Source organism: Spinacia oleracea, chromosome 4, assembly GCF_020520425.1.
Source record: "Spinacia oleracea cultivar Varoflay chromosome 4, BTI_SOV_V1, whole genome shotgun sequence".
Classification (NCBI taxonomy): domain Eukaryota; kingdom Viridiplantae; phylum Streptophyta; class Magnoliopsida; order Caryophyllales; family Amaranthaceae; genus Spinacia; species Spinacia oleracea.
The window spans coordinates 43,693,784-43,719,780 of record NC_079490.1 but is presented as its reverse complement, the minus strand read 5'-3'; the positions used below and the strand labels follow the sequence as shown (position 1 = coordinate 43,719,780).

The 25,997-nt window shown below is 36.6% G+C and overlaps 1 protein-coding gene and 1 pseudogene across 1 annotated transcript; both read left to right on the top strand.

Annotated features, from left to right (window-relative positions):
• Positions 1–3,357: 3,357 nt before the first annotated feature.
• Positions 3,358–3,849, top strand: LOC130471497 (uncharacterized). The gene has a single exon (XM_056841675.1). The coding sequence runs from the start codon at positions 3,358–3,360 to the stop codon at positions 3,847–3,849; it is 492 nt and encodes a 163-aa protein (XP_056697653.1).
• A 5,541-nt stretch (positions 3,850–9,390) lies between these two features.
• LOC110802594 (DNA-directed RNA polymerases IV and V subunit 2-like) overlaps positions 9,391–25,997 on the top strand; it is a 36,130-nt pseudogene continuing 19,523 nt past the window's right edge.

Here is a 25,997-nt window from a genome sequence, read left to right as displayed (position 1 = left end):
GATGACGGCACCAAGTACAGTTTGTGTAGAACCAGGATATAATGGTGTTGCGGAAGCTTTGATTATACTATCATACATATGGGGACGCTCAACGAAATGATGGTCTTCCACATCATGCATCATATCATCTATCCTATCTTTCTCCTCTTCTTCCTCACTTTCAACACCAATATCATCCTCAATTTCATTATCATCACCATTATCACAATGATTATGCTGACTCGAGCTCGGCATACTAGAACTTGCCCCATGATCTATGCTCTCACCATGCCATGTCCACGTCGTGTAGTTACCCTTAAAACCGCGACGAACTATGTGATCAACAATATCATCAATATCCCGATACCCCCTTGAATTATTGCAATCACAACAAGGACACAGAATTAAACTTGATTCATGTTCTGATTGATGTTTCAAGGCAACCTTAATGAACTCTTGAATCCCTTGTAAGAACCTTGTAGAAAATCGTTTACTACCATACATCCAACTCCGATCCATTTTCAACCACTAGACCAAATTTTGTCAAAGGTTAGAATATAAACTAGGCTATTCATATCATTATAAATCCAAAATTTTGTAGCAAACCCAAAACATGATTTCATATATCACCTAAATTCATTTCATACCCAAAACTTCATTTCATAACTTTTAATTCAACAAAACCTAACAACTAAAATTCAACAAAACCTAAATCCTAAAATGTACCCAATTAAAATTCAACTAAAATTCAACAAAACCTACAACTAAAATTCAACAAAACCTAAATCCTAAAATGTACCCAATTAAAATTCAACAAATAATATCAACCATTAAAATTCAATTATAATGCATAATTAAAATTCAATTATAATGTCCACAATTAAAATTAAAATGCACAATTAAAATTCAATAAATATCAAAACTAAAATTCAATACCTAAGAGAGGAGAGACGACAATGAACAAGGGCGGCTGAGTGGGCGGCGGCGTGGGCGGCTGCCGTGCCGTGGATGACTTCCTTGGCCGTGGGCGGCGACTCTAAAAAGGAACAAAGGCCGGAAACAGTGAAGTAGTGAAGTGGCGAAGCAGTGAAGCAGTGAAGCAGCAAAGGAACGGCGCGGCAACGACGGAAGGCGGCGAAGGCAACGACGACAGTGAAGCCGCCGGTGAGAACACGTCGTGCAGCTAGTGTTGGTGTTGGTTTCGTTTGGGAGGGAAGCAGCTAGTGTTTGTCGAGCAATATTAACCTAAGTCAGAAATTCCTAAGCAATTAAGCTGAGCGCGAATTCGAAAAAAAAAAAAATCAAAACACATTTGCGTCGCAGCTTTGTTAAACTGCGACGCAAATGACTCTAGGATGCCCCCCAGAGTCATTTGCGTCGCAGATTAGTAAATCTGCGACGCACTTGATTGAGTTAATTGCGTCGCAGTTTTACTAATCTGCGACGCAAATGACTCTGGGGGGCATCCTAGAGTCATTTGCGTCGCAGTTTAACAAAGCTGCGACGCAAATGACTAAATTTTATGCTAAAATTTGTCATTTGCGTCACATGTTCAGAATGGCGTGGCAAATGCGGGGATGCAAATAAGCCTTTTTCCACTAGTGAAAAATCACTCGATTTGGATGAGTAACGAAGAAACTGCCGAAAAACTGCGTACGTATAATTAAATAAACGCAATTTGCAATTAATTAACAATTACGAAAATTAATCACCCCTTTTAATTCTTGCAAATTTGTAATATTTAACCATGTTCATGCAATTTAGATTATGAAAATAATAAGGGGCTCGTGATACCACTGTTAGGTTATGATACATATGATATTACATAAATCATGCGGAAACAACCATTAACCCAGGATTACATATTATTTACACATAATCATATAGCATAATTTAGATGCATACTCTTTGTTGCGTGCCCTCCCTAGCTGCGCCCGAACCGAGCAAGAACAAGTCTTTAGGACTCCAAGTGTCGTCCCTCCGTAGATAGTCCACAGCACGTCCGGATCCGCCTTAAGATTGACCAACTAGAATCGCCCTTAAGGTACTAGAATTTTCGGCACTTTTGAGCAAGATGTGTGGCTGAATTTTTCTCTCAAAAACTCACTTTGAATACTTTGAAACTCGTTATAAATTGTGAACCCTGGCCACATATTTATAGGGGTATGGAAAGGGAATTGGAATCCTATTCAGATACAAATTGATTAAACCTAGAATCCTACAAGAACTCTAATTTAATTAATTTATCAAATAGAATTAGGAATTTAATCATTAACCGAACTCTGCACGTTTTAGGAAACGTGCACGAACACAAACACTTACACACGCACACACGGCAGCCACGATGGGCCGCCCATGCGTGCGCACGAGCAGCAGCCCACGCAGCGAGGCCTGCGCGTGCTGCAAGCCCTCGCAGCTCCCGCGCGCGCTGCGCGCGCTGTGCGCGCTGCCACGGCCTGCTGGGCCTGGCCTTGCGCTGGGCCTGGCGTGGCTGTTTGTGCGGCGCGCTTGGCTTGCTGGGCGATGGCGTGGCTTCGTGCTGGGCCTCGTCCGGCAGGCCTCGTCCGATGCTTATTCGTACGATACGCTTCCGATTAATTTCCGATTCCGGAATTCATTTCCGATACGAACAATATTTAACATTTCCGATTCCGGAATTAATTTCCGTTTCGAACAAATATTTAATATTTCCGTTTCCGGAATTATTTTCCGATTCCGGTAATATTTCCGATTCTGACAATATTTCCGTTTCCGGCAATATTTCCGATTCTGGTAATATTTCCATTTCCGATAATATTTTCCGATACGTACCATGTTTCCGTTTCCGGCAACATCTACGACTTGGATAATATTTATATTTCCGATACGATCCATATTTCCGTTTCCGGTAATATCATCGTTTCCGGAGTATTCATTTCTTGCCTGTGACGATCTCAGCTCCCACTGAAACCAAGATCCGTCGGTTCCGAATATCCATAGATAGAGTATTTAATGCCATTAAATACTTGATCCGTTTACGTACTATTTGTGTGACCCTACGGGTTCAGTCAAGAGTAAGCTGTGGATTAATATCATTAATTCCACTTGAACTGAAGCGGCCTCTAGCTAGGCATTCAGCTCACTTGATCTCACTGAATTATTAACTTGTTAATTAATACTGAACCGCATTTATTAGACTTAACATAGAATGCATACTTGGACCAAGGGCATTATTTCCTTCAGGTACGTGGTTGAACCTATGAGACCTCTCTTGGGTCCTTCTATTATCAATCCAACTCACATATGAACAATGGCAGTGCGAGTTGAGGAACGTTTTTTAAGAAGGTATGGAAGGCCACTTTTTTCATCATAATATGGTCAATATGGAAGGAGCAAAACATGCGAATTTTCGAACAAAAGGCAAGCCCTATATGTGACATTCAAGACCTTATTATATTGAGGCTTAGTTGGTGGATCAAAGGTTGGGGGGACCCTTTCCCTTATAGCTCCGATGACATCCTTCGCAACCCACAATGCCTAATATGGCGAAGCAACACCATTAAAATCCCTGATCCTCGCCATGATAACCAACTCCGTGTTTGGTTGCCCTCGCCATGTGGTGTCCTTAAATGGAACGTTGATGATTCTCTTAATACCGCCCTACCTAAGTCAGCTATCGGGGGTGTGTTGAGGGACAACCATGGTAACTTTAAGTGCCTGTTATCCTCACCAATACCCACCATGGAAATCAATAATGCTGAGGTCTTGGAAATTCACCGTGCCATAAAGATCTCCAAGGGCAGTGACCGAATTGCGTTTTCCAAGCTAATAATAGAGTCTGACTCAGCCAACGCGGTGAAATGGTGCAACGAGAGTAACGGCGGCCCATGAAATCTCAATTTCATTCTCAACTTCATCCTAAACTCAACAAAAGAGGGCCTAGGGATTGAAATCATATACAAAGGCAGGGAAACCAACTTTGTTGCAGATTCATTGGCAAAGCAAGGGCTTGTTAGAGAAGATGAATTTCTTGCATGAATGTAGCGTGGGTATCTTGTTGTTTTAATATCCATGTTGAATTTTAGCCCTAATATGTAATTGGTGAACAAGCCCTAGGGAAATGATTAATAAAATCTCAATTTATCAAAAAAAAGGATGTTGATTACTCCCTATATTCCACAAAGTTCATTTCATTTGGAACCTTGACACTATTTATAATGGAATAAAATCTTTTAAATTCTTTTTAATATATTCGTATAAGAAAATACTTATTTATGTGAGGTTTTGTTTGATTCGTCTCATTGAATACTTTAACAATATCCAAATTTTATAATTTTTACTAACATGTAATTAGAGATATTAACGATACAAAATATGCATTTACAAATGTGCCAAAGAAAAATGGAAAGAACTTTCAGGAAAAGAGAATAGTATATTGTTCGAATCATATAATTCATTTGTCCCAATATAAAATATTTTGGTCAAATTAGCACATCAAGCATATAAAATATGTAATACGTAATAAAATTGCATAATTTGTATTAGATGATTCCACTTTTATTAAAACCCGCACTTCTAGCCGAATATATTACATTACATTACCTTAAATTACATTATACTAAAACAGACACCAGGAGTGACATGTGTCACTTCCTGATGCAAAATTTTCCTGCCAAAAATTTATTTCTAAAAATAAATCTATTTTTATTTCTTTTTTGTTTTCTATCCGGCCTTTTTTATATAAACTGTTTAAGTAAGGAAAAAAATATTGGCATATAGAATTTGACAACTAATAAATGCCACATAATAATAATTTACTTTAAATAATTTTGGTAATATTTTAGTCAAATAAGTATATCAAATGGTCAAATTAACATATTAAGCATTTAAGCCTATAAAATACGGAGTATGTAATACGCAGTAGGACAAAAATTGAATATTAAATGATTAAATGAGCATGTAACTGATTTAATTATTATACTTTTTCTTTATGAGGAGAAATATATCAGTTAAACATTTTATACAAAAAATAATCAAGAAATAATTTTAGATATCCGTGTGTGCACGAGATCTAATCTAATATGACTATAATTATGAGACACAGGGAGTAAATACTCGGTACATTCATTGTATCCATATTCCATACTCTTTCCACACTAACCTAAATTAATGAGCATTTAGTAAACCCCTTCAAATAATAATATAAAATGGAAATACAAAACAATTAAGACCGGAAATTGTCCAGATATTATCTTTTTTATAAAACTTTCAGGGCTTAAAGAAGGTATTAGTGCTATATTTCAACGGTAGTTTTTTAATTTTATGGCGATTTGTTGTGCTTTATTTCATATTTATATTAGCTTCTGAGTGCTTTTTGTTTTCATCTGTATAAGCGATCACTCGAATCTTGGAGAAATTATGAAGTATTTGATAGTAAATATTGTTGGAATATATATAGAGTAAATGGGCTTATGTGTTAAATGTGAGGTTGCGTATTATACTAGGAGTTGAGGAGGTAGTATAATGTATTTATTAATTAGAGTTTATTCCAAGCGGATGCAACGGTTCAGAGCGTTGCATTAGACTTAACGCACCAATTTTTTGGGCTAATGTAACAGGTATGGGCTAATGCAACGGTTTTGGGCTAATGTAACGGATTTGAGTGTTATAATAGCTCGCCCAATCAGGCGACTCCGCCTGACCGGGCGAATTTCATGAGAAATTGTATGGCGAAGCCCGCCCGATCGGGCGCGATTTTCTGACGGTTGCTTTGGATGTAACTGTTGGATATTATTTACAACGGTGACTCTTCGTTAAGAACTCTATAATATAGAGTACTTATGACACATTTAATTGATGATTAACATATCTATCACATTTGCATACATTTGAGAAAACATCTTGCTAATGTTTTCTTAATTGCGAGACATTTGAGTGAAAAACACAAATTCTAGTTGGATTAGTTTTGTGAGAACACACAAGATAAATTATTTTTTCATTGTATCTCAATAGTGTTATCGTGAACCTAATTGTTCCTTTGTGGGTCGATAAAATACTATTAGAAAAGCGTGTTATCTCGTTCCTTGAAGATATTATCCGGTCCCCTCACAGTGATATTTCTAACAAATATTGAGACGAATCAGACCACCAACGGAATTCCAAAGTATACATCACATGCCCATATGTAAACCAGGGAAAACCTCATTTCCCTTCCAATGTGGGACGAATTTTTTTCCCAAAATAGTAAGTGTTTTTACCCACACTTTGCATATATCCAACAGATGCTCTCGTGCATTGCACGGGTCAAATGCTAGTTCCTTTTAATATACTCGTGTAAGAAAATACTTATTTATGTGAGATCTTGTTTGATTCGTCTCATTGAATACTTTAACAATACCAAAATTTTATAATTTTTACTAACATGTAATTAGAGATATTAAAGATATAAAATATGCATTTACAAAGGTGCCCAAGAAAAATGCAACGAACTTTTAGGAAAAGATAGAATAGTATATTTTTTGAATCATGTAATTTAATCGTAGCATTAAGTTTTTCATGGAGTCTATATTACATTATACGCCCTCTGTACTTTTTTAGGAGTTACATATTGACCGACATAAGTATTAAGAAAGGAGAGTTGAATGCAATATAAATAATGAAGCAAGTCGGGGAGTAAGTAATAAACAAACTGAAAAACGATGGTGGGAAAAAGTATTTTAATTTAATCAAAGTAGAAAGGAAGTTTATTTTTGTGGTGAGCCTATAGGAATGTAAGATATGAAGTATTAAACAATTTGTGAGTGGGTAGAAAGTTTACCAAAAATAAAAATGTAACCCCTAAATAAATACAACCGCAAATGGTATATGCAACCCTTAAAAAGGTACCCCCTGGAGTATTAAGTGCTTGTTTGTTTGACTTGGGTAGTACCTCCGATGGGAAGTTTCATTTTATGTGAAGTTAACTTCCTAGAAAATAGCTTGATGATGTTTGGTTGAACTTAGGCATTTGTAATTTTGGGAATTGGCATGAGAATTGTGACTTACCTAGGAGAGGGTAGGTAAGTCATTCCCCATGTTCCATGGGAGTTACAACTTCCCAAGGAAGTTCCAATTCCTCCATTACACTCATTTCATGCCAGCCAAACAACTTGATATATATGCACTAACTAGGAACTCACACTTCCCCCTCTATTTACTACTCTCCCCCGTCTCTTTTCTTTCTTTACAATTGGTATCTTGCACACGTTTTAACGACTAACTAGTTTTTGGGCCGGGGCGATGCCCCGGGTTACTACATTAATAACATTCACTTTTAGTTATATGTGTGTTATTTTTCAATAATAACATGAAACATGTAATAGCTTAGTGGTAAAAAGCTTTGTTGTTTAAACTCTAGATCAAGGGTTCAAACCTTAGCAAACTATATTTGATTTTATTTTTAATGTATACGAATATTACATGGAGCGAACTACCCATAAACAGAGCGTCACGTGTCACGTATACTTTCTCATAGACGCCTTTTAATATATAGTATAGATTAATGTGCATTGAGATTCCTCTATTTTTTTATTTAAACAAGACAAATTACGTTGATTTATAATGTTTTCACTTTTATCAACATTCTAATATTGGGAATATAAGAAAAAATTAATGTCCCAATGGAAAGTGTGATAGATTAAATGACCCAATGAATTTTAATTGGTTAAAATAATCATTAGATACGACTTTTGATAGAACATTAAAGCATTTATGTGATAATATAAAGAAAATATAAATAACAATTTGGGACACCAAAAAATGAAAACGTAAAGAACAAAAAGAGACGGAGGGAGTAGCAACCAAACATCACCTAAAACAGACACAAGGAGTCACACATGTCTTTTCCTGGTGCAAAATTTTCTCACCAAATGTTTTTCCTAAAAAATCTCTACTTTATTTTTTTAATGTACGGTTTATGTATAAAATTAAAAAATATTTTTTATTATAGATTATAGAAGCAATATATGCCACATAAAAATTGTTTTTAATTCTCTACGACTCCTAGGCGCTAAAAAATGACATTTTAGTAATATTTTACTACGTAGTTAAATACCGTTCCAAAAATAATAGACTTTTACTCCTCTAACAATTACTTTGACTCTTAATATCTCAAATCTGTGCAAGTAAAAATTATAAAAAATTAATATTTAGAAAATATATATCGATACGAATTTAACAGACCCACATGACTAAAATTTCCTTACGTAAGAATGACAAAAAATGGCCAAAGTCGTAGTGTGAATAGTATAAAAACAAATGGTGCGATATTTTCGGAACGATATTAATGATAGAAAATATATTTACAGAATATTTCAGAAAATCAGCATATTAGTATATAAGATACTTTGCTCAAATTAACATATGAAACATATAAAATATGTAATATGCAGCATAATTTGTATTAGACGATTTCACTTTTATTAAAACCCGTATTTTTAGTCAAACATGACTATAATTATGAGACAGAGAAAATAAATGCTTTGGTACACTCAATGTATCCATATTTTTTCCACAATAACCCAAATTAATGAGCATTTAGTAACCCCCTTCAAATAATAATATAAAATGGAAATACAAAACAATTAAGACCGGAAGTTTTCTGAAAATTACCTTTTTTTATAAAACTTTAAGGGCTTAAAGAAGGTATTAGTGCTATATTTCAATGGTAGTTCTTTAATTTTTATGGCAATTTCTTGTGCTTTATTTCACACTTATGTTAGCTTCTGAGTGCTTTTAGTTTTTATCTATATAAGCGATCGGTTGAATCATGGAGAAATTATGAAGCATTTGATAGTTTGAAAGTAAATATTGGCTCACATAATTTTTTTCTGAAAGTATATATTATATGTATATGGGTATATAGAGTATTGGATTTCATTTGGATAATTGGATAGGAAGAAGTGTTTGAATATTTCAAACATGACAATCAATTAGAAACGGAGGGAGTATAGCAAAAGGTCTTGCGCGCACAAGGTGCACAATAAATTTATTGTACACCAAGATAACTTTTACCCATTTTCTCGTAACTTTAATCTAGTTTTGATTAACTTTTATATTAGTAAAAAAAAAGTTGATAGAAATGATTAAATGATTAATTTTATACATTATAAGTAATTTTGAAGAAATAAGTTTTACTAAAATGAAAAAATCAATCACTTAAAAATAGACAACTTTTACATATATAAGCTTAACTTTTAAGCATTTTGAGTTAACTTTTACTTCGGTGTACAATATTTATTGTACACCCATTGTAAATAAGAATTTGTGGGAGTATAGATTATCGATCTGTTCGAAGACACTGATTGTAAGTGATAATGTTAATAAAGAAGATCATTTTTGTAATAAAAGTTTCTTTTATTTACCAAATCACAAGTCTAATTCCCTTATCTGTGCAACAACATGCAAAGTGTTACATAATGATATGATAGTTTATGCTATATATGGTCTTGCAGATTTGTGTTTGTGGTTGTTATCCTTGATGGTTTTAGTTTACATATGATAGTTTATGCTATGATCTTGCACATATCTTGTTTTAATATCCCCCTTTTTTTTGAATTGTATAACCTTTCACAACCCTCCCTGAATTTTTAGTTACAAACTTTTGACATTCTTGCCAATTATAGGTAACTTATTTAATACAATGTCTTTTCAACTTCTGTTATATACTACTAACACTTACCATAATCGGTGCATTGTATGAGTTAAAAATTTAGTTGTTTTTTTTTAATTTGGTGAAGATGGCAATTAACGCTAAAGACACATTGGTTGATATAATCGACTTGGAGATGTGGGATGACAATGAGTACATGGACATGGAGTCGGACGACAATGGTGATGATCTAGAGTTGGAGTTGGAGTTAAACGTTGGTGATGAAGCTTCCTTGATAAGGTTTTGTAAGAAAGCTTCATCAGCATTCTTCAAGCAACACGGTCTAATCAGTCATCAAATAAACTCATACAACAACTTGATTAGGTATGGTATTCAACGAGTGTTTGATGGCATTGGTGAGATTGATGTGAACCCTGGGTATGATCCATCTAAGAAAGGTGACAAGGAATGGAGATATGCTTCTGTGAGTTTTGGGAAAGTCAAGCTTGATCGTCCCATGTTTTGGACTGGTGATAAGTTTCAAGCACAAGGTGGGGATGACTATATCAAGTTGCTTCCTCGACATGCTCGCCTTCAGAGAATGACATATTCTGCTAGGCTCAAAGTTGAGGCTCATCTTCAGGTTTGTTCTGTTTCTAAATCTGTCATCTCTTGAATGATTTGATTTTTCCTGTGCCATGTTAATGGTTTGTGTTTGTTAGGTATATACCCAAGAGAAGGTAACAAGTGACAAATTTAAAACTGGTAAGTCAGGCTACATTGATAAAACGGTGTTGAAAGAAGAAAAAACAGAAGTCATTGTTGGAAGGGTCCCTGTGATGGTGAAGTCTGATATTTGCTGGATGAATGGAGTCGACAAAGGTGATTGTGAATTTGATCAGGGAGGCTACTTTATAGTCAAGGGTGCTGAGAAGGTACCTTCACTTTTCCTTGTATCTTATCTATGTACTAATGTACTAATGTACTAATGTACTAATGTACTAATGTACTATGACTATGCTTTTTTATTCTTTGACCTTGATTGATAATCTGGATTGTATATGGTGTGGTCTGCAGACATTTATTGCACAAGAACAGATCTGCTTGAAGAGGCTTTGGATTTATAATGAACCCTACTGGAAGGTTGCTTACCTGTCTGAGTTTAAGAGGAGAAGGGTGCATGTCAAGTTAGGTGACAATCCAAAACCTGAAAACATCCAAAAAGTTATCAGTGTTTACTTCTCAATTGCTGAAATTCCTATTTGGATACTTTTCTTTGCCCTTGGTGTATCATCTGACCACGAGGTGTTGAAGTTGATTGATTGCAGCTTAGATGATGGCCGCATCAGAAATATTCTGTTTGCATCCATTCATGATGCTGATGAGAAATGTGATGGATTTCGTCCAAGTGGCAAAGCTATAGAGTATATTGACCAAATTGTAAGAGACTCTAAAATCTAAATTCCCTCCAGCTATAGAGTCTTTCTGGGAATAAGCAGAAGGCCCGTTTTCTTGCATACATGGTAAAGTGTCTGTTGCAAGCATTTTGTGGTAAGAGAAAGTGTGATAACAGGGATGATTTTAGAAACAAACGACTACAGTGTGCTTCTGAGCTTCTAGAGAGAGAGCTCAACATCCATATGAGGCATACTGTGAAGAGAATGGTGAAGGCAATGCAGCGTGACCTCTATGGGGAACGTGATCTGCATTCTATCGACCACTACTTGGATGCATCGATTGTTACCAATGATCATTTTCCACTGGGGCATGGTCACATCCTTTCAAGAGGGCTGAGAGGGTTTCTGGTGTAGTTGCCAATCTCAAACGAACAAATCCCTTGCAGACTACTTGTGATATGAGAAAAACCCGTCAGCTCGTTTCATTCAAAGGGAAGCTTGGAGATGCCAATTACCCGTAACACTCTTTTCTTCTTCTGTGTATGTTAGTTAGTTGGTCTTATTTTGTTTCATTTGTTTGAGAATGAGTTGAGCCTCCTTTATATTGATTTCAGACACCCGTCTCACTTGGGGAGAATTTGCTTCCTGTCTACACAAGACGGTGAAAACCTTGGTCTGGTGAAGAATATAGCTGCTACTGGACTTGTCAGTATCACTATTTTGGAGGAGGACCGCGTCTTGCTGCTTAATACACTAGTTAGGTGTGGAATGGAAAAATTAGTGCATGACTCTTGTACTTCGCTGAGTGGAAAGGATAAAGTTTTTGTGGATGGTGAATGGTTAGGAGTATGTGCTAATTCCCTCACTTTTGTTAACAAGTTAAGAAGGAGGCGTCGTAGGAGGCGCTTGTCAAACCAGGTACTCTTTCTTTTTCATTATTCATTCTTTTTACCATCTCCCACACTCTTCTGTGTTTGTGTCGAGTAATAGCTTGGTACATGGAATTTAACTTATTGTTGGTACATGTAGGTGGAAATCAAAAGAGACATTCAGAATGCGGAAGTGCGAATATTCTGTGATGCTGGAAGACTCCTTCGACCTCTTTTAGTAGTTGAAAATTTAAACAAGGTTAAGTTACTGAAAGGGGATGAATATTCTTTCGACACACTTCTAGAAATGGGAATTATTGAACTTATTGGGACTGAAGAGGAAGAAGATTGTCGCACTGCATGGGGGATTAAATTCCTTTATGAAGACAAGGGAAAAGACGGTGTTAAGTACAGTCACTGTGAGCTTGATATGTCTTTTTTATTGGGTTTAAGTTGTGGTATAATTCCATTTGCTAATCATGATCATGTAAAGAGGGTTCTTTACCAATCTGAGAAGCATTCTGGACAAGCAATAGGGTATTCACACCAAATGTACTACCCTCAACGACCTCTTTTCCGGTCTGTGATTTCGGATTGTCTTGAAAAACCAGAATATCTATTAGGATGCAACCAGAAACTTCCAAAAGCAGAATTATATAATGGTCAAAATTGCATTGTGGCTGTAAATGTCCATCTCGGATATAATCAAGAAGATTCTTTGGTCATGAATCGGGCTTCTTTGGAACGAGGCATGTTTAGGACTGAACACATAAGGAGTTACAAGGCTGAAGTTGATAACAAGGAATCATCAGAAAGGAGGCTCAAGTTTAATGATAGTGTTAGTTTTGGGAAGATGCAGAGCAAATTAGGACGGGTTGACAGTCTTGATGATGATGGGTTGCCATACATTGGAGCAAACTTGCAAAGTGGAGATATTATAATTGGCAGGTGTGCTGAATCTGGGACTGATCATAGTGTTAAGTTGAAGCATACAGAGAAAGGCATGGTGCAGAAAGTCATATTGTCAGCAAATGATGACGGCAAGAATTTTGCTGCTGTTTCACTTAGACAGGTAATATTAATAATGTGTTATTTACTTGTTGTGTGGGTTGAATGAAGAATATAATTCATATGGTGTCTGAATGAATGCAGGTGCGTAGACCTTGTGTTGGTGACAAGTTTACGTCGATGCACGGTCAAAAGGGTGTTGTTGGATATGTAGAGTTGCAGGAGAATTTCCCTTTCACAAAAGAGGGGATAGTGCCAGATATTGTGATAAATCCTCATGCATTTCCCTCAAGACAAACTCCTGGACAACTACTGGAAGCTGCCCTTGGTAAAGGTATTGCATGTGGTGGGTCATTGAGATATGCTACCCCATTCTCTACTCCTTCTGTTGAAGCCATAACAGACCAGCTTCACAGGTCAGTAATCAGTAATCACTATACTTGCTTATTCAAAGATATTCAGTTGGATTACTATGATTTAAGTGTAATACCCTGAAATTTTTAAACTCGATTTATTAAAATTAATAATATTTTATTAACGTAATTTCGTTTTAATTATTAGAAATAATTTAAAATTTTCATTATTTTTAAACGTTTTAACGATTTATTTTAAACGATAAATTTATAAACGAAAATTTATTTATTTTTCGTTAACGATATATTTCACGAGACTTTGTTTTAATTAAACATTTCTATTTTTAGTAATTTCCGAAAATAGAAACAGAATTTCTGAATTTTAGTCAACCATGTGAAATTACGAAAATGCCCTTGGAGTACCAAGATTCCATTTCCTTTCTTCTCTTCCTTGCTCCCCACGTACAAAGTAAGGAGGAAATTTCTTTCCTTCCTTCTTCCCTCAATTCAGTCCACATTCATGCCTTAATTCCCAAGGATTTGAGCTTGTTCTTCACACTACTTGACACTACAAATAACCATGAATTGTCTCAAATTCTCTAACCCAAAAACCAGTTAACAAAAATTGAGAAAACATCACCCCATTAACCACTGTCAACCGCCACCACCATTCTCTGTCACCACCACCTTCAACCACCGCTTGCACCATTACCCGCCTCACCTCCGCCACCATCTCCGGCAAAACCCGACCCGAAACCCCCTTGCTTTCTCTCCTCTCCTTCGATATACTCCCCTGCCTCCCTTCCCTCTCCTCTTCGTTGCACCACCAAAGCAACACCACCACTCCGTCAGTCACTAATCACCAACCCACGAACCACCAACCACCACGTCGACCACCCAGAACCACCCCTGCTCCTCCCCTGCTTCGCAACTCTCTTCCCCTGCCTTCCCCTGTTCGCGCGGCCATTTTCCCCCCCTTCCTTGCTGTTTCGCCGCCGCAAAACCACACCACCACCACCACCGTCTCCCCGGCGCCGCCTCCCAGTCCACCCGGAACCTCCGCCCAAACCTCCGGTCACCATCACCCCTCTCCTCCCCTGATTTCTCCCCTGTTCGCACCCTTCTCCCCCTTCCCTCGCCTGTTTCTGCCGCCCCAAACCACCATCACCGTCGCCTCTCGGCGCGGTTTCGCCACCCAGGCAGAGCCCCCAGCCTCCCTCCTCTCTTCCTCCTCCTCGTGTTCCTCCTGTTCGTGTTCCCCTGTTGCTCGTGCCCTTCAATTTCAGAAACAAAGTTTCTGAAATTGAAACTTGGTTCTATCCCCCCTTATTTAAGTTGGGCCAATCAATTGGGCTTTGGGAAATAAATAAATTTGATTATCGAGTTTAAGAAAAAATAAATTACCGTACTAAATTTATCAAGGACATAATTAAATAAATCTTGTGTAATTGATTTAGAATATATATATACTTCGATTGAAATTTCCATAAATTATATATATTACTAAAATTGGTTTTTAATTATATTTTCATTAAAACTATGAATTTATATATTTCTAACTTTATTTTTTAGAAAATTCGTTATTTATAATAATTCGAAATTTCTAAGTTAAATTATTACCATATTAATAACTAATTCAATTATTTAATATTTTGAAAGAAATTGGACTCGGAGTTCAGGAAGAACGATCCATCGAACAGGGAATATAAACTACGGTTGAGGTAACATCTATTGCTAACACCCACAGTCCCCTTATAAAATATGTTTATGTGATTATGAAATATGTTTATAATGATGTGTTTTTATTGGATTGTGGGATATGAAATGTATTTATGAAGTGTGTTTTATGAATGATGATATTTAAATATGTTTATGAATGATTTTATAAGATGATGTTTACGAGTTATTAATAAGATACGAAACATGATAAATAAAAGTGTAACAGGTTCTGGCAGTTAGTGGGGTTACTATTTTTAGGTCGTGCACGTACCTCCGTACCGCGGGACACCCAACAAGGGAGAGTGCTCCTTGAGGGTTACCGCAAGCTAAAAAAAAAAAGAAACTATTTAGGTACGGGCGTATGTCCAACAAGGGAGAGTGCTCCTTGAGGACTATCGCAAGGCTAACTTGTCAGTTACCAAGTAAAACGAAGGTTTTATGAAAGATAATGGGAACTATTAAAGTTTCAAGTTATAAATGATGTTTTATTATAATGCATTTATGAAAGTGTTTTACTATGTTCTATTCTCCCTGATTGCAAAGTAAATAAAATGAATTGAAATGAGTTTACGCTGTTAGGGTAGTATGTTACTGGGCCTCGGCTCACGATGTTGCTTTTGTTTTAGGTACGAAGAAGATCAGGGGATGCCTTAGAGTGAGGATGCAACCATCAAATTCACGATCGATGCTTAATAAAGATAATCATGTGTCATTAGTAATAAAGGGATGTATTAATTAAACTCTAAGTTTGATTTCATGATTTGAGTTAGATTTTAATCAATGTTAGGAATATTTATTAAATTTCATTTAGTTTTCGACGTAAATACTAAAGAATTAATTGAAGTGAAGTATAATTACTGTTACTCATCAGTAGTCAGTAAATGTAAAAAGGTTATGTCGCCTGGTATTTCCCACGAGGGAAATACGGCATGTGACGCTCCGACTAAATTAGGGTTTCCGCTGCTAATTAAAGATAATTAACCTAATTAATGGTGTTTAGAAGTCGGGGCGTTACAGTTTGGTATCAGAGCCAAGGTTCTGCGACCATAAGTGCTAAACCTTACGGGTTTTGCACGAAATAAAATTTATTAGGCTTTAAGCAAGAATTTTAAGAAATAAGTTAAAAAGAATACGTTAAAATCATGCTAAGTTAAAATAAAATGAGTGTGAGTGATAGGAATGGGGAACGCAACGGGAATGTTTTCTTATTATGATTTGCAGAATTTCTTAGTCTAAATTCAAGAAGAAAAGATTATCTGAAGCGTTGTATCCTTGCGATCAGATCGGCGATGACTTCAAGCGGAAATATTCCTATTGAAGGCACTAGAAACGATAACGATGTTAACGATGGCAATGGTAATCACAAATCTGCATTAGCGCTGGAAGGAATGCAAGAAAGAATTGAAGAATTGCGCAAGGATCCCATTTTCGGGGACACTCCAGGAGAAACAAGCGATAATCGAATGGACTTAATGAGATTGATAATGTCGGAACTTCTGCAAGGAAATCGTCAGAAGCCAAGGTCAGAGCAAGAAGAATGCTCCAACATGTTCAAGAAGTTCGCTTCTCATAAACCCCCTACTTATGATGGCAAGCCAGACCCTACTGAATTTGAGGAATGGATTAGCGATATGGAGAAGTTATTTGATGCAACTCAATGCCCCGAGAAATGGAAGGTCAACTATGCTGTCTTTTACTTGAAAGGACAAGCCAACCTGTGGTGGAAAAGTGTTAAAGGAATCCAAAATGAGCCTGGTTTTGGTTGGGAAAAACTGACGGAAGCTATGCGGGAACAATTTTATCCCTATTCTCTGCAAATGCAAATGGAATCGGAATTTATCAAATTGAGTCAAGGAAAGAAAAATGTTCTAGAATATGCAGTGAAATTCAATGAGCTTGCTCGATTTGCCCCTGACCTGGTGACTACTGATAGGCAAAGGATGAATCGATTTGAAGGAGGATTAAGCATTGAGATCCGTGATCGTCTTTCGAGTTCTAGAATTTCCACTTTCCAAGAGTTGTACGATCGAGCAATTAACGTCGAAAGAATTATCAAGCTTCGAGAAGAAACATATGGAAAACGAAAAGGGAGCTTCGAAGAAAATCAACCGAACAATAAGAAACAAAATGTCAATGTCAGCTATCAAGGAGGGAATAACGGAAACCAAAGCTTCAACAAGAATCGTGGATGCGCCAAGTGTGGAAGATGGAACCATACTGAGAAAGAATGTCGAATTGGTACGCGAGATTGCTTCAAATGTGGTAGCAAAGATCACCAAATCAGAGATTGTCCTCAAATACATCGAGAGCAAGGTGATAGGAGAAACGATGTGAACAAAGGAAATTGTGGCACTACAAATTTCAACCGTAATCCCCCACGTGGACCAACTTCGAATGGAAGAGTGTTTGTAATGCAAGGAAAAGACGATGATGCAAATGACAATGACGACTTCGCCAATATGGAATGAAGAATGAAGCATAATGACCTTTTGAAATCGTGTGATCGAACATCTAGAATATTTTAGAATAAATGATGGAAATTTTGAAAGTAATATGCGCTAATCGAGTATCTAACTAAGATGTTTCACCATCATTAGTTATATGAATGTTATGCTTATGTATGAAATTTTCAATTAAAGAATTATGTGTTTAAGATATGCTTTATGGATTATGTTTATGCTGACATGATTGTATTGGTAATAACTAATCGTTACGTATGAAAGTCGTCTTCGATGGAAGTTCTCCTGAGCTCAGAGTACGAGATTATTATAACAAATGACTTTTATAAATTATTTGACTATTATAATTGTTAGGTAAATATTTATTTTCACTATATCTATCTTCAGAATTATAACTTTGTATTAAAAACATTATTACTTTTGGTAGAAAATATTTTCAAACGGGATCTCACAAAGAAAAATGGGATCCTAGTCTACGCTAACGAGTTTGCCCTTTTTATGTTCTTTGCTCCTCGATCCTATTTTATGAAGTGAAGTAGAGATACAAAAGACGATGGCGGAATATAATTGACCTTAATGACGATTAAGATCAACATATAATTTTGCCCCTTTTGTATTCTTTACTCTTCAATTCTAGATCTCGAGTTGAAGCGGAGTCATCAAAGAAGATGGCGGAATGAAAGCTAGACATTGTCGGAATTGGAATGAAATTGTGAGATCTTGGTTTTTTTAAAATAAATATCGTATTTTTAATCGAATGATTTTGATTTTCAACAAATATTTTATAAGTCTAATTTTCAAATTTCGAGGACGAAATTTTTTCTAAGGGGGTAAGAATGTAATACCCTGAAATTTTTAAACTCGATTTATTAAAATTAATAATATTTTATTAACGTAATTTCGTTTTAATTATTAGAAATAATTTAAAATTTTCATTATTTTTAAACGTTTTAACGATTTATTTTAAACGATAAATTTATAAACGAAAATTTATTTATTTTTCGTTAACGATATATTTCACGAGACTTTGTTTTAATTAAACATTTCTATTTTTAGTAATTTCCGAAAATAGAAACAGAATTTCTGAATTTTAGTCAACCATGTGAAATTACGAAAATGCCCTTGGAGTACCAAGATTCCATTTCCTTTCTTCTCTTCCTTGCTCCCCACGTACAAAGTAAGGAGGAAATTTCTTTCCTTCCTTCTTCCCTCAATTCAGTCCACATTCATGCCTTAATTCCCAAGGATTTGAGCTTGTTCTTCACACTACTTGACACTACAAATAACCATGAATTGTCTCAAATTCTCTAACCCAAAAACCAGTTAACAAAAATTGAGAAAACATCACCCCATTAACCACTGTCAACCGCCACCACCATTCTCTGTCACCACCACCTTCAACCACCGCTTGCACCATTACCCGCCTCACCTCCGCCACCATCTCCGGCAAAACCCGACCCGAAACCCCCTTGCTTTCTCTCCTCTCCTTCGATATACTCCCCTGCCTCCCTTCCCTCTCCTCTTCGTTGCACCACCAAAGCAACACCACCACTCCGTCAGTCACTAATCACCAACCCACGAACCACCAACCACCACGTCGACCACCCAGAACCACCCCTGCTCCTCCCCTGCTTCGCAACTCTCTTCCCCTGCCTTCCCCTGTTCGCGCGGCCATTTTCCCCCCCTTCCTTGCTGTTTCGCCGCCGCAAAACCACACCACCACCACCACCGTCTCCCCGGCGCTTCCCTGTTGCGCCGCCTCCCAGTCCACCCGGAACCTCCGCCCAAACCTCCGGTCACCATCACCCCTCTCCTCCCCTGATTTCTCCCCTGTTCGCACCCTTCTCCCCCTTCCCTCGCCTGTTTCTGCCGCCCCAAACCACCATCACCGTCGCCTCTCGGCGCGGTTTCGCCACCCAGGCAGAGCCCCCAGCCTCCCTCCTCTCTTCCTCCTCCTCGTGTTCCTCCTGTTCGTGTTCCCCTGTTGCTCGTGCCCTTCAATTTCAGAAACAAAGTTTCTGAAATTGAAACTTGGTTCTATCCCCCCTTATTTAAGTTGGGCCAATCAATTGGGCTTTGGGAAATAAATAAATTTGATTATCGAGTTTAAGAAAAAATAAATTACCGTACTAAATTTATCAAGGACATAATTAAATAAATCTTGTGTAATTGATTTAGAATATATATATATACTTCGATTGAAATTTCCATAAATTATATATATTACTAAAATTGGTTTTTAATTATATTTTCATTAAAACTATGAATTTATATATTTCTAACTTTATTTTTTAGAAAATTCGTTATTTATAATAATTCGAAATTTCTAAGTTAAATTATTACCATATTAATAACTAATTCAATTATTTAATATTTTGAAAGAAATTGGACTCGGAGTTCAGGAAGAACGATCCATCGAACAGGGAATATAAACTACGGTTGAGGTAACATCTATTGCTAACACCCACAGTCCCCTTATAAAATATGTTTATGTGATTATGAAATATGTTTATAATGATGTGTTTTTATTGGATTGTGGGATATGAAATGTATTTATGAAGTGTGTTTTATGAATGATGATATTTAAATATGTTTATGAATGATTTTATAAGATGATGTTTACGAGTTATTAATAAGATACGAAACATGATAAATAAAAGTGTAACAGGTTCTGGCAGTTAGTGGGGTTACTATTTTTAGGTCGTGCACGTACCGCCGTACCGCGGGACACCCAACAAGGGAGAGTGCTCCTTGAGGGTTACCGCAAGCTAAAAAAAAAAGAAACTATTTAGGTACGGGCGTATGTCCAACAAGGGAGAGTGCTCCTTGAGGACTATCGCAAGGGTAACTTGTCAGTTACCAAGTAAAACGAAGGTTTTATGAAAGATAATGGGAACTATTAAAGTTTCAAGTTATAAATGATGTTTTATTATAATGCATTTATGAAAGTGTTTTACTATGTTCTATTCTCCCTGATTGCAAAGTAAATAAAATGAATTAAAATGAGTTTACGCTGTTAGGGTAGTATGTTACTGGGCCTCGGCTCACGATGTTGCTTTTGTTTTAGGTACGAAGAAGATCAGGGGATGCCTTAGAGTGAGGATGCAACCATCAAATTCACGATCGATGCTTAATAAAGATAATCATGTGTCATTAGTAATAAAGGGATGTATTAATTAAACTCTAAGTTTGATTTCATGATTTGAGTTAGATTTTAATCAATGTTAGGAATATTTATTAAATTTCATTTAGTTTTCGACGTAAATACTAAAGAATTAATTGAAGTGAAGTATAATTACTGTTACTCATCAGTAGTCAGTAAATGTAAAAAGGTTATGTCGCCTGGTATTTCCCACGAGGGAAATACGGCATGTGACGCTCCGACTAAATTAGGGTTTCCGCTGCTAATTAAAGATAATTAACCTAATTAATGGTGTTTAGAAGTCGGGGCGTTACAGTTTGGTATCAAAGCCAAGGTTCTGCGACCATAAGTGCTAAACCTTACGGGTTTTGCACGAAATAAAATTTATTAGGCTTTAAGCAAGAATTTTAAGAAATAAGTTAAAAAGAATACGTTAAAATCATGCTAAGTTAAAATAAAATGAGTGTGAGTGATAGGAATGGGGAACGCAACGGGAATGTTTTCTTATTATGATTTGCAGAATTTCTTAGTCTAAATTCAAGAAGAAAAGATTATCTGAAGCGTTGTATCCTTGCGATCAGATCGGCGATGACTTCAAGCGGAAATATTCCTATTGAAGGCACTAGAAACGATAACGATGTTAACGATGGCAATGGTAATCACAAATCTGCATTAGCGCTGGAAGGAATGCAAGAAAGAATTGAAGAATTGCGCAAGGATCCCATTTTCGGGGACACTCCAGGAGAAACAAGCGATAATCGAATGGACTTAATGAGATTGATAATGTCGGAACTTCTGCAAGGAAATCGTCAGAAGCCAAGGTCAGAGCAAGAAGAATGCTCCAACATGTTCAAGAAGTTCGCTTCTCATAAACCCCCTACTTATGATGGCAAGCCAGACCCTACTGAATTTGAGGAATGGATTAGCGATATGGAGAAGTTATTTGATGCAACTCAATGCCCCGAGAAATGGAAGGTCAACTATGCTGTCTTTTACTTGAAAGGACAAGCCAACCTGTGGTGGAAAAGTGTTAAAGGAATCCAAAATGAGCCTGGTTTTGGTTGGGAAAAACTGACGGAAGCTATGCGGGAACAATTTTATCCCTATTCTCTGCAAATGCAAATGGAATCGGAATTTATCAAATTGAGTCAAGGAAAGAAAAATGTTCTAGAATATGCAGTGAAATTCAATGAGCTTGCTCGATTTGCCCCTGACCTGGTGACTACTGATAGGCAAAGGATGAATCGATTTGAAGGAGGATTAAGCATTGAGATCCGTGATCGTCTTTCGAGTTCTAGAATTTCCACTTTCCAAGAGTTGTACGATCGAGCAATTAACGTCGAAAGAATTATCAAGCTTCGAGAAGAAACATATGGAAAACGAAAAGGGAGCTTCGAAGAAAATCAACCGAACAATAAGAAACAAAATGTCAATGTCAGCTATCAAGGAGGGAATAACGGAAACCAAAGCTTCAACAAGAATCGTGGATGCGCCAAGTGTGGAAGATGGAACCATACTGAGAAAGAATGTCGAATTGGTACGCGAGATTGCTTCAAATGTGGTAGCAAAGATCACCAAATCAGAGATTGTCCTCAAATACATCGAGAGCAAGGTGATAGGAGAAACGATGTGAACAAAGGAAATTGTGGCACTACAAATTTCAACCGTAATCCCCCACGTGGACCAACTTCGAATGGAAGAGTGTTTGTAATGCAAGGAAAAGACGATGATGCAAATGACAATGACGACTTCGCCAATATGGAATGAAGAATGAAGCATAATGACCTTTTGAAATCGTGTGATCGAACATCTAGAATATTTTAGAATAAATGATGGAAATTTTGAAAGTAATATGCGCTAATCGAGTATCTAACTAAGATGTTTCACCATCATTAGTTATATGAATGTTATGCTTATGTATGAAATTTTCAATTAAAGAATTATGTGTTTAAGATATGCTTTATGGATTATGTTTATGCTGACATGATTGTATTGGTAATAACTAATCGTTACGTATGAAAGTCGTCTTCGATGGAAGTTCTCCTGAGCTCAGAGTACGAGATTATTATAACAAATGACTTTTATAAATTATTTGACTATTATAATTGTTAGGTAAATATTTATTTTCACTATATCTATCTTCAGAATTATAACTTTGTATTAAAAACATTATTACTTTTGGTAGAAAATATTTTCAAACGGGATCTCACAAAGAAAAATGGGATCCTAGTCTACGCTAACGAGTTTGCCCTTTTTATGTTCTTTGCTCCTCGATCCTATTTTATGAAGTGAAGTAGAGATACAAAAGACGATGGCGGAATATAATTGACCTTAATGACGATTAAGATCAACATATAATTTTGCCCCTTTTGTATTCTTTACTCTTCAATTCTAGATCTCGAGTTGAAGCGGAGTCATCAAAGAAGATGGCGGAATGAAAGCTAGACATTGTCGGAATTGGAATGAAATTGTGAGATCTTGGTTTTTTTAAAATAAATATCGTATTTTTAATCGAATGATTTTGATTTTCAACAAATATTTTATAAGTCTAATTTTCAAATTTCGAGGACGAAATTTTTTCTAAGGGGGTAAGAATGTAATACCCTGAAATTTTTAAACTCGATTTATTAAAATTAATAATATTTTATTAACGTAATTTCGTTTTAATTATTAGAAATAATTTAAAATTTTCATTATTTTTAAACGTTTTAACGATTTATTTTAAACGATAAATTTATAAACGAAAATTTATTTATTTTTCGTTAACGATATATTTCACGAGACTTTGTTTTAATTAAACATTTCTATTTTTAGTAATTTCCGAAAATAGAAACAGAATTTCTGAATTTTAGTCAACCATGTGAAATTACGAAAATGCCCTTGGAGTACCAAGATTCCATTTCCTTTCTTCTCTTCCTTGCTCCCCACGTACAAAGTAAGGAGGAAATTTCTTTCCTTCCTTCTTCCCTCAATTCAGTCCACATTCATGCCTTAATTCCCAAGGATTTGAGCTTGTTCTTCACACTACTTGACACTACAAATAACCATGAATTGTCTCAAATTCTCTAACCCAAAAACCAGTTAACAAAAATTGAGAAAACATCACCCCATTAACCACTGTCAACCGCCACCACCATTCTCTGTCACCACCACCTTCAACCACCGCTTGCACCATTACCCGCCTCACCTCCGCCACCATCTCCGGCAAAACCCGACCCGAAACCCCCTTGCTTTCTCTCCTCTCCTTCGATATACTCCCCTGCCTCCCTTCCCTCTCCTCTTCGTTGCACCACCAAAGCAACACCACCACTCCGTCAGTCACTAATCACCAACCCACGAACCACCAACCACCACGTCGACCACCCAGAACCACCCCTGCTCCTCCCCTGCTTCGCAACTCTCTTCCCCTGCCTTCCCCTGTTCGCGCGGCCATTTTCCCCCCCTTCCTTGCTGTTTCGCCGCCGCAAAACCACACCACCACCACCACCGTCTCCCCGGCGCTTCCCTGTTGCGCCGCCTCCCAGTCCACCCGGAACCTCCGCCCAAACCTCCGGTCACCATCACCCCTCTCCTCCCCTGATTTCTCCCCTGTTCGCACCCTTCTCCCCCTTCCCTCGCCTGTTTCTGCCGCCCCAAACCACCATCACCGTCGCCTCTCGGCGCGGTTTCGCCACCCAGGCAGAGCCCCCAGCCTCCCTCCTCTCTTCCTCCTCCTCGTGTTCCTCCTGTTCGTGTTCCCCTGTTGCTCGTGCCCTTCAATTTCAGAAACAAAGTTTCTGAAATTGAAACTTGGTTCTATCCCCCCTTATTTAAGTTGGGCCAATCAATTGGGCTTTGGGAAATAAATAAATTTGATTATCGAGTTTAAGAAAAAATAAATTACCGTACTAAATTTATCAAGGACATAATTAAATAAATCTTGTGTAATTGATTTAGAATATATATATATACTTCGATTGAAATTTCCATAAATTATATATATTACTAAAATTGGTTTTTAATTATATTTTCATTAAAACTATGAATTTATATATTTCTAACTTTATTTTTTAGAAAATTCGTTATTTATAATAATTCGAAATTTCTAAGTTAAATTATTACCATATTAATAACTAATTCAATTATTTAATATTTTGAAAGAAATTGGACTCGGAGTTCAGGAAGAACGATCCATCGAACAGGGAATATAAACTACGGTTGAGGTAACATCTATTGCTAACACCCACAGTCCCCTTATAAAATATGTTTATGTGATTATGAAATATGTTTATAATGATGTGTTTTTATTGGATTGTGGGATATGAAATGTATTTATGAAGTGTGTTTTATGAATGATGATATTTAAATATGTTTATGAATGATTTTATAAGATGATGTTTACGAGTTATTAATAAGATACGAAACATGATAAATAAAAGTGTAACAGGTTCTGGCAGTTAGTGGGGTTACTATTTTTAGGTCGTGCACGTACCGCCGTACCGCGGGACACCCAACAAGGGAGAGTGCTCCTTGAGGGTTACCGCAAGCTAAAAAAAAAAGAAACTATTTAGGTACGGGCGTATGTCCAACAAGGGAGAGTGCTCCTTGAGGACTATCGCAAGGGTAACTTGTCAGTTACCAAGTAAAACGAAGGTTTTATGAAAGATAATGGGAACTATTAAAGTTTCAAGTTATAAATGATGTTTTATTATAATGCATTTATGAAAGTGTTTTACTATGTTCTATTCTCCCTGATTGCAAAGTAAATAAAATGAATTAAAATGAGTTTACGCTGTTAGGGTAGTATGTTACTGGGCCTCGGCTCACGATGTTGCTTTTGTTTTAGGTACGAAGAAGATCAGGGGATGCCTTAGAGTGAGGATGCAACCATCAAATTCACGATCGATGCTTAATAAAGATAATCATGTGTCATTAGTAATAAAGGGATGTATTAATTAAACTCTAAGTTTGATTTCATGATTTGAGTTAGATTTTAATCAATGTTAGGAATATTTATTAAATTTCATTTAGTTTTCGACGTAAATACTAAAGAATTAATTGAAGTGAAGTATAATTACTGTTACTCATCAGTAGTCAGTAAATGTAAAAAGGTTATGTCGCCTGGTATTTCCCACGAGGGAAATACGGCATGTGACGCTCCGACTAAATTAGGGTTTCCGCTGCTAATTAAAGATAATTAACCTAATTAATGGTGTTTAGAAGTCGGGGCGTTACAGTTTGGTATCAGAGCCAAGGTTCTGCGACCATAAGTGCTAAACCTTACGGGTTTTGCACGAAATAAAATTTATTAGGCTTTAAGCAAGAATTTTAAGAAATAAGTTAAAAAGAATACGTTAAAATCATGCTAAGTTAAAATAAAATGAGTGTGAGTGATAGGAATGGGGAACGCAACGGGAATGTTTTCTTATTATGATTTGCAGAATTTCTTAGTCTAAATTCAAGAAGAAAAGATTATCTGAAGCGT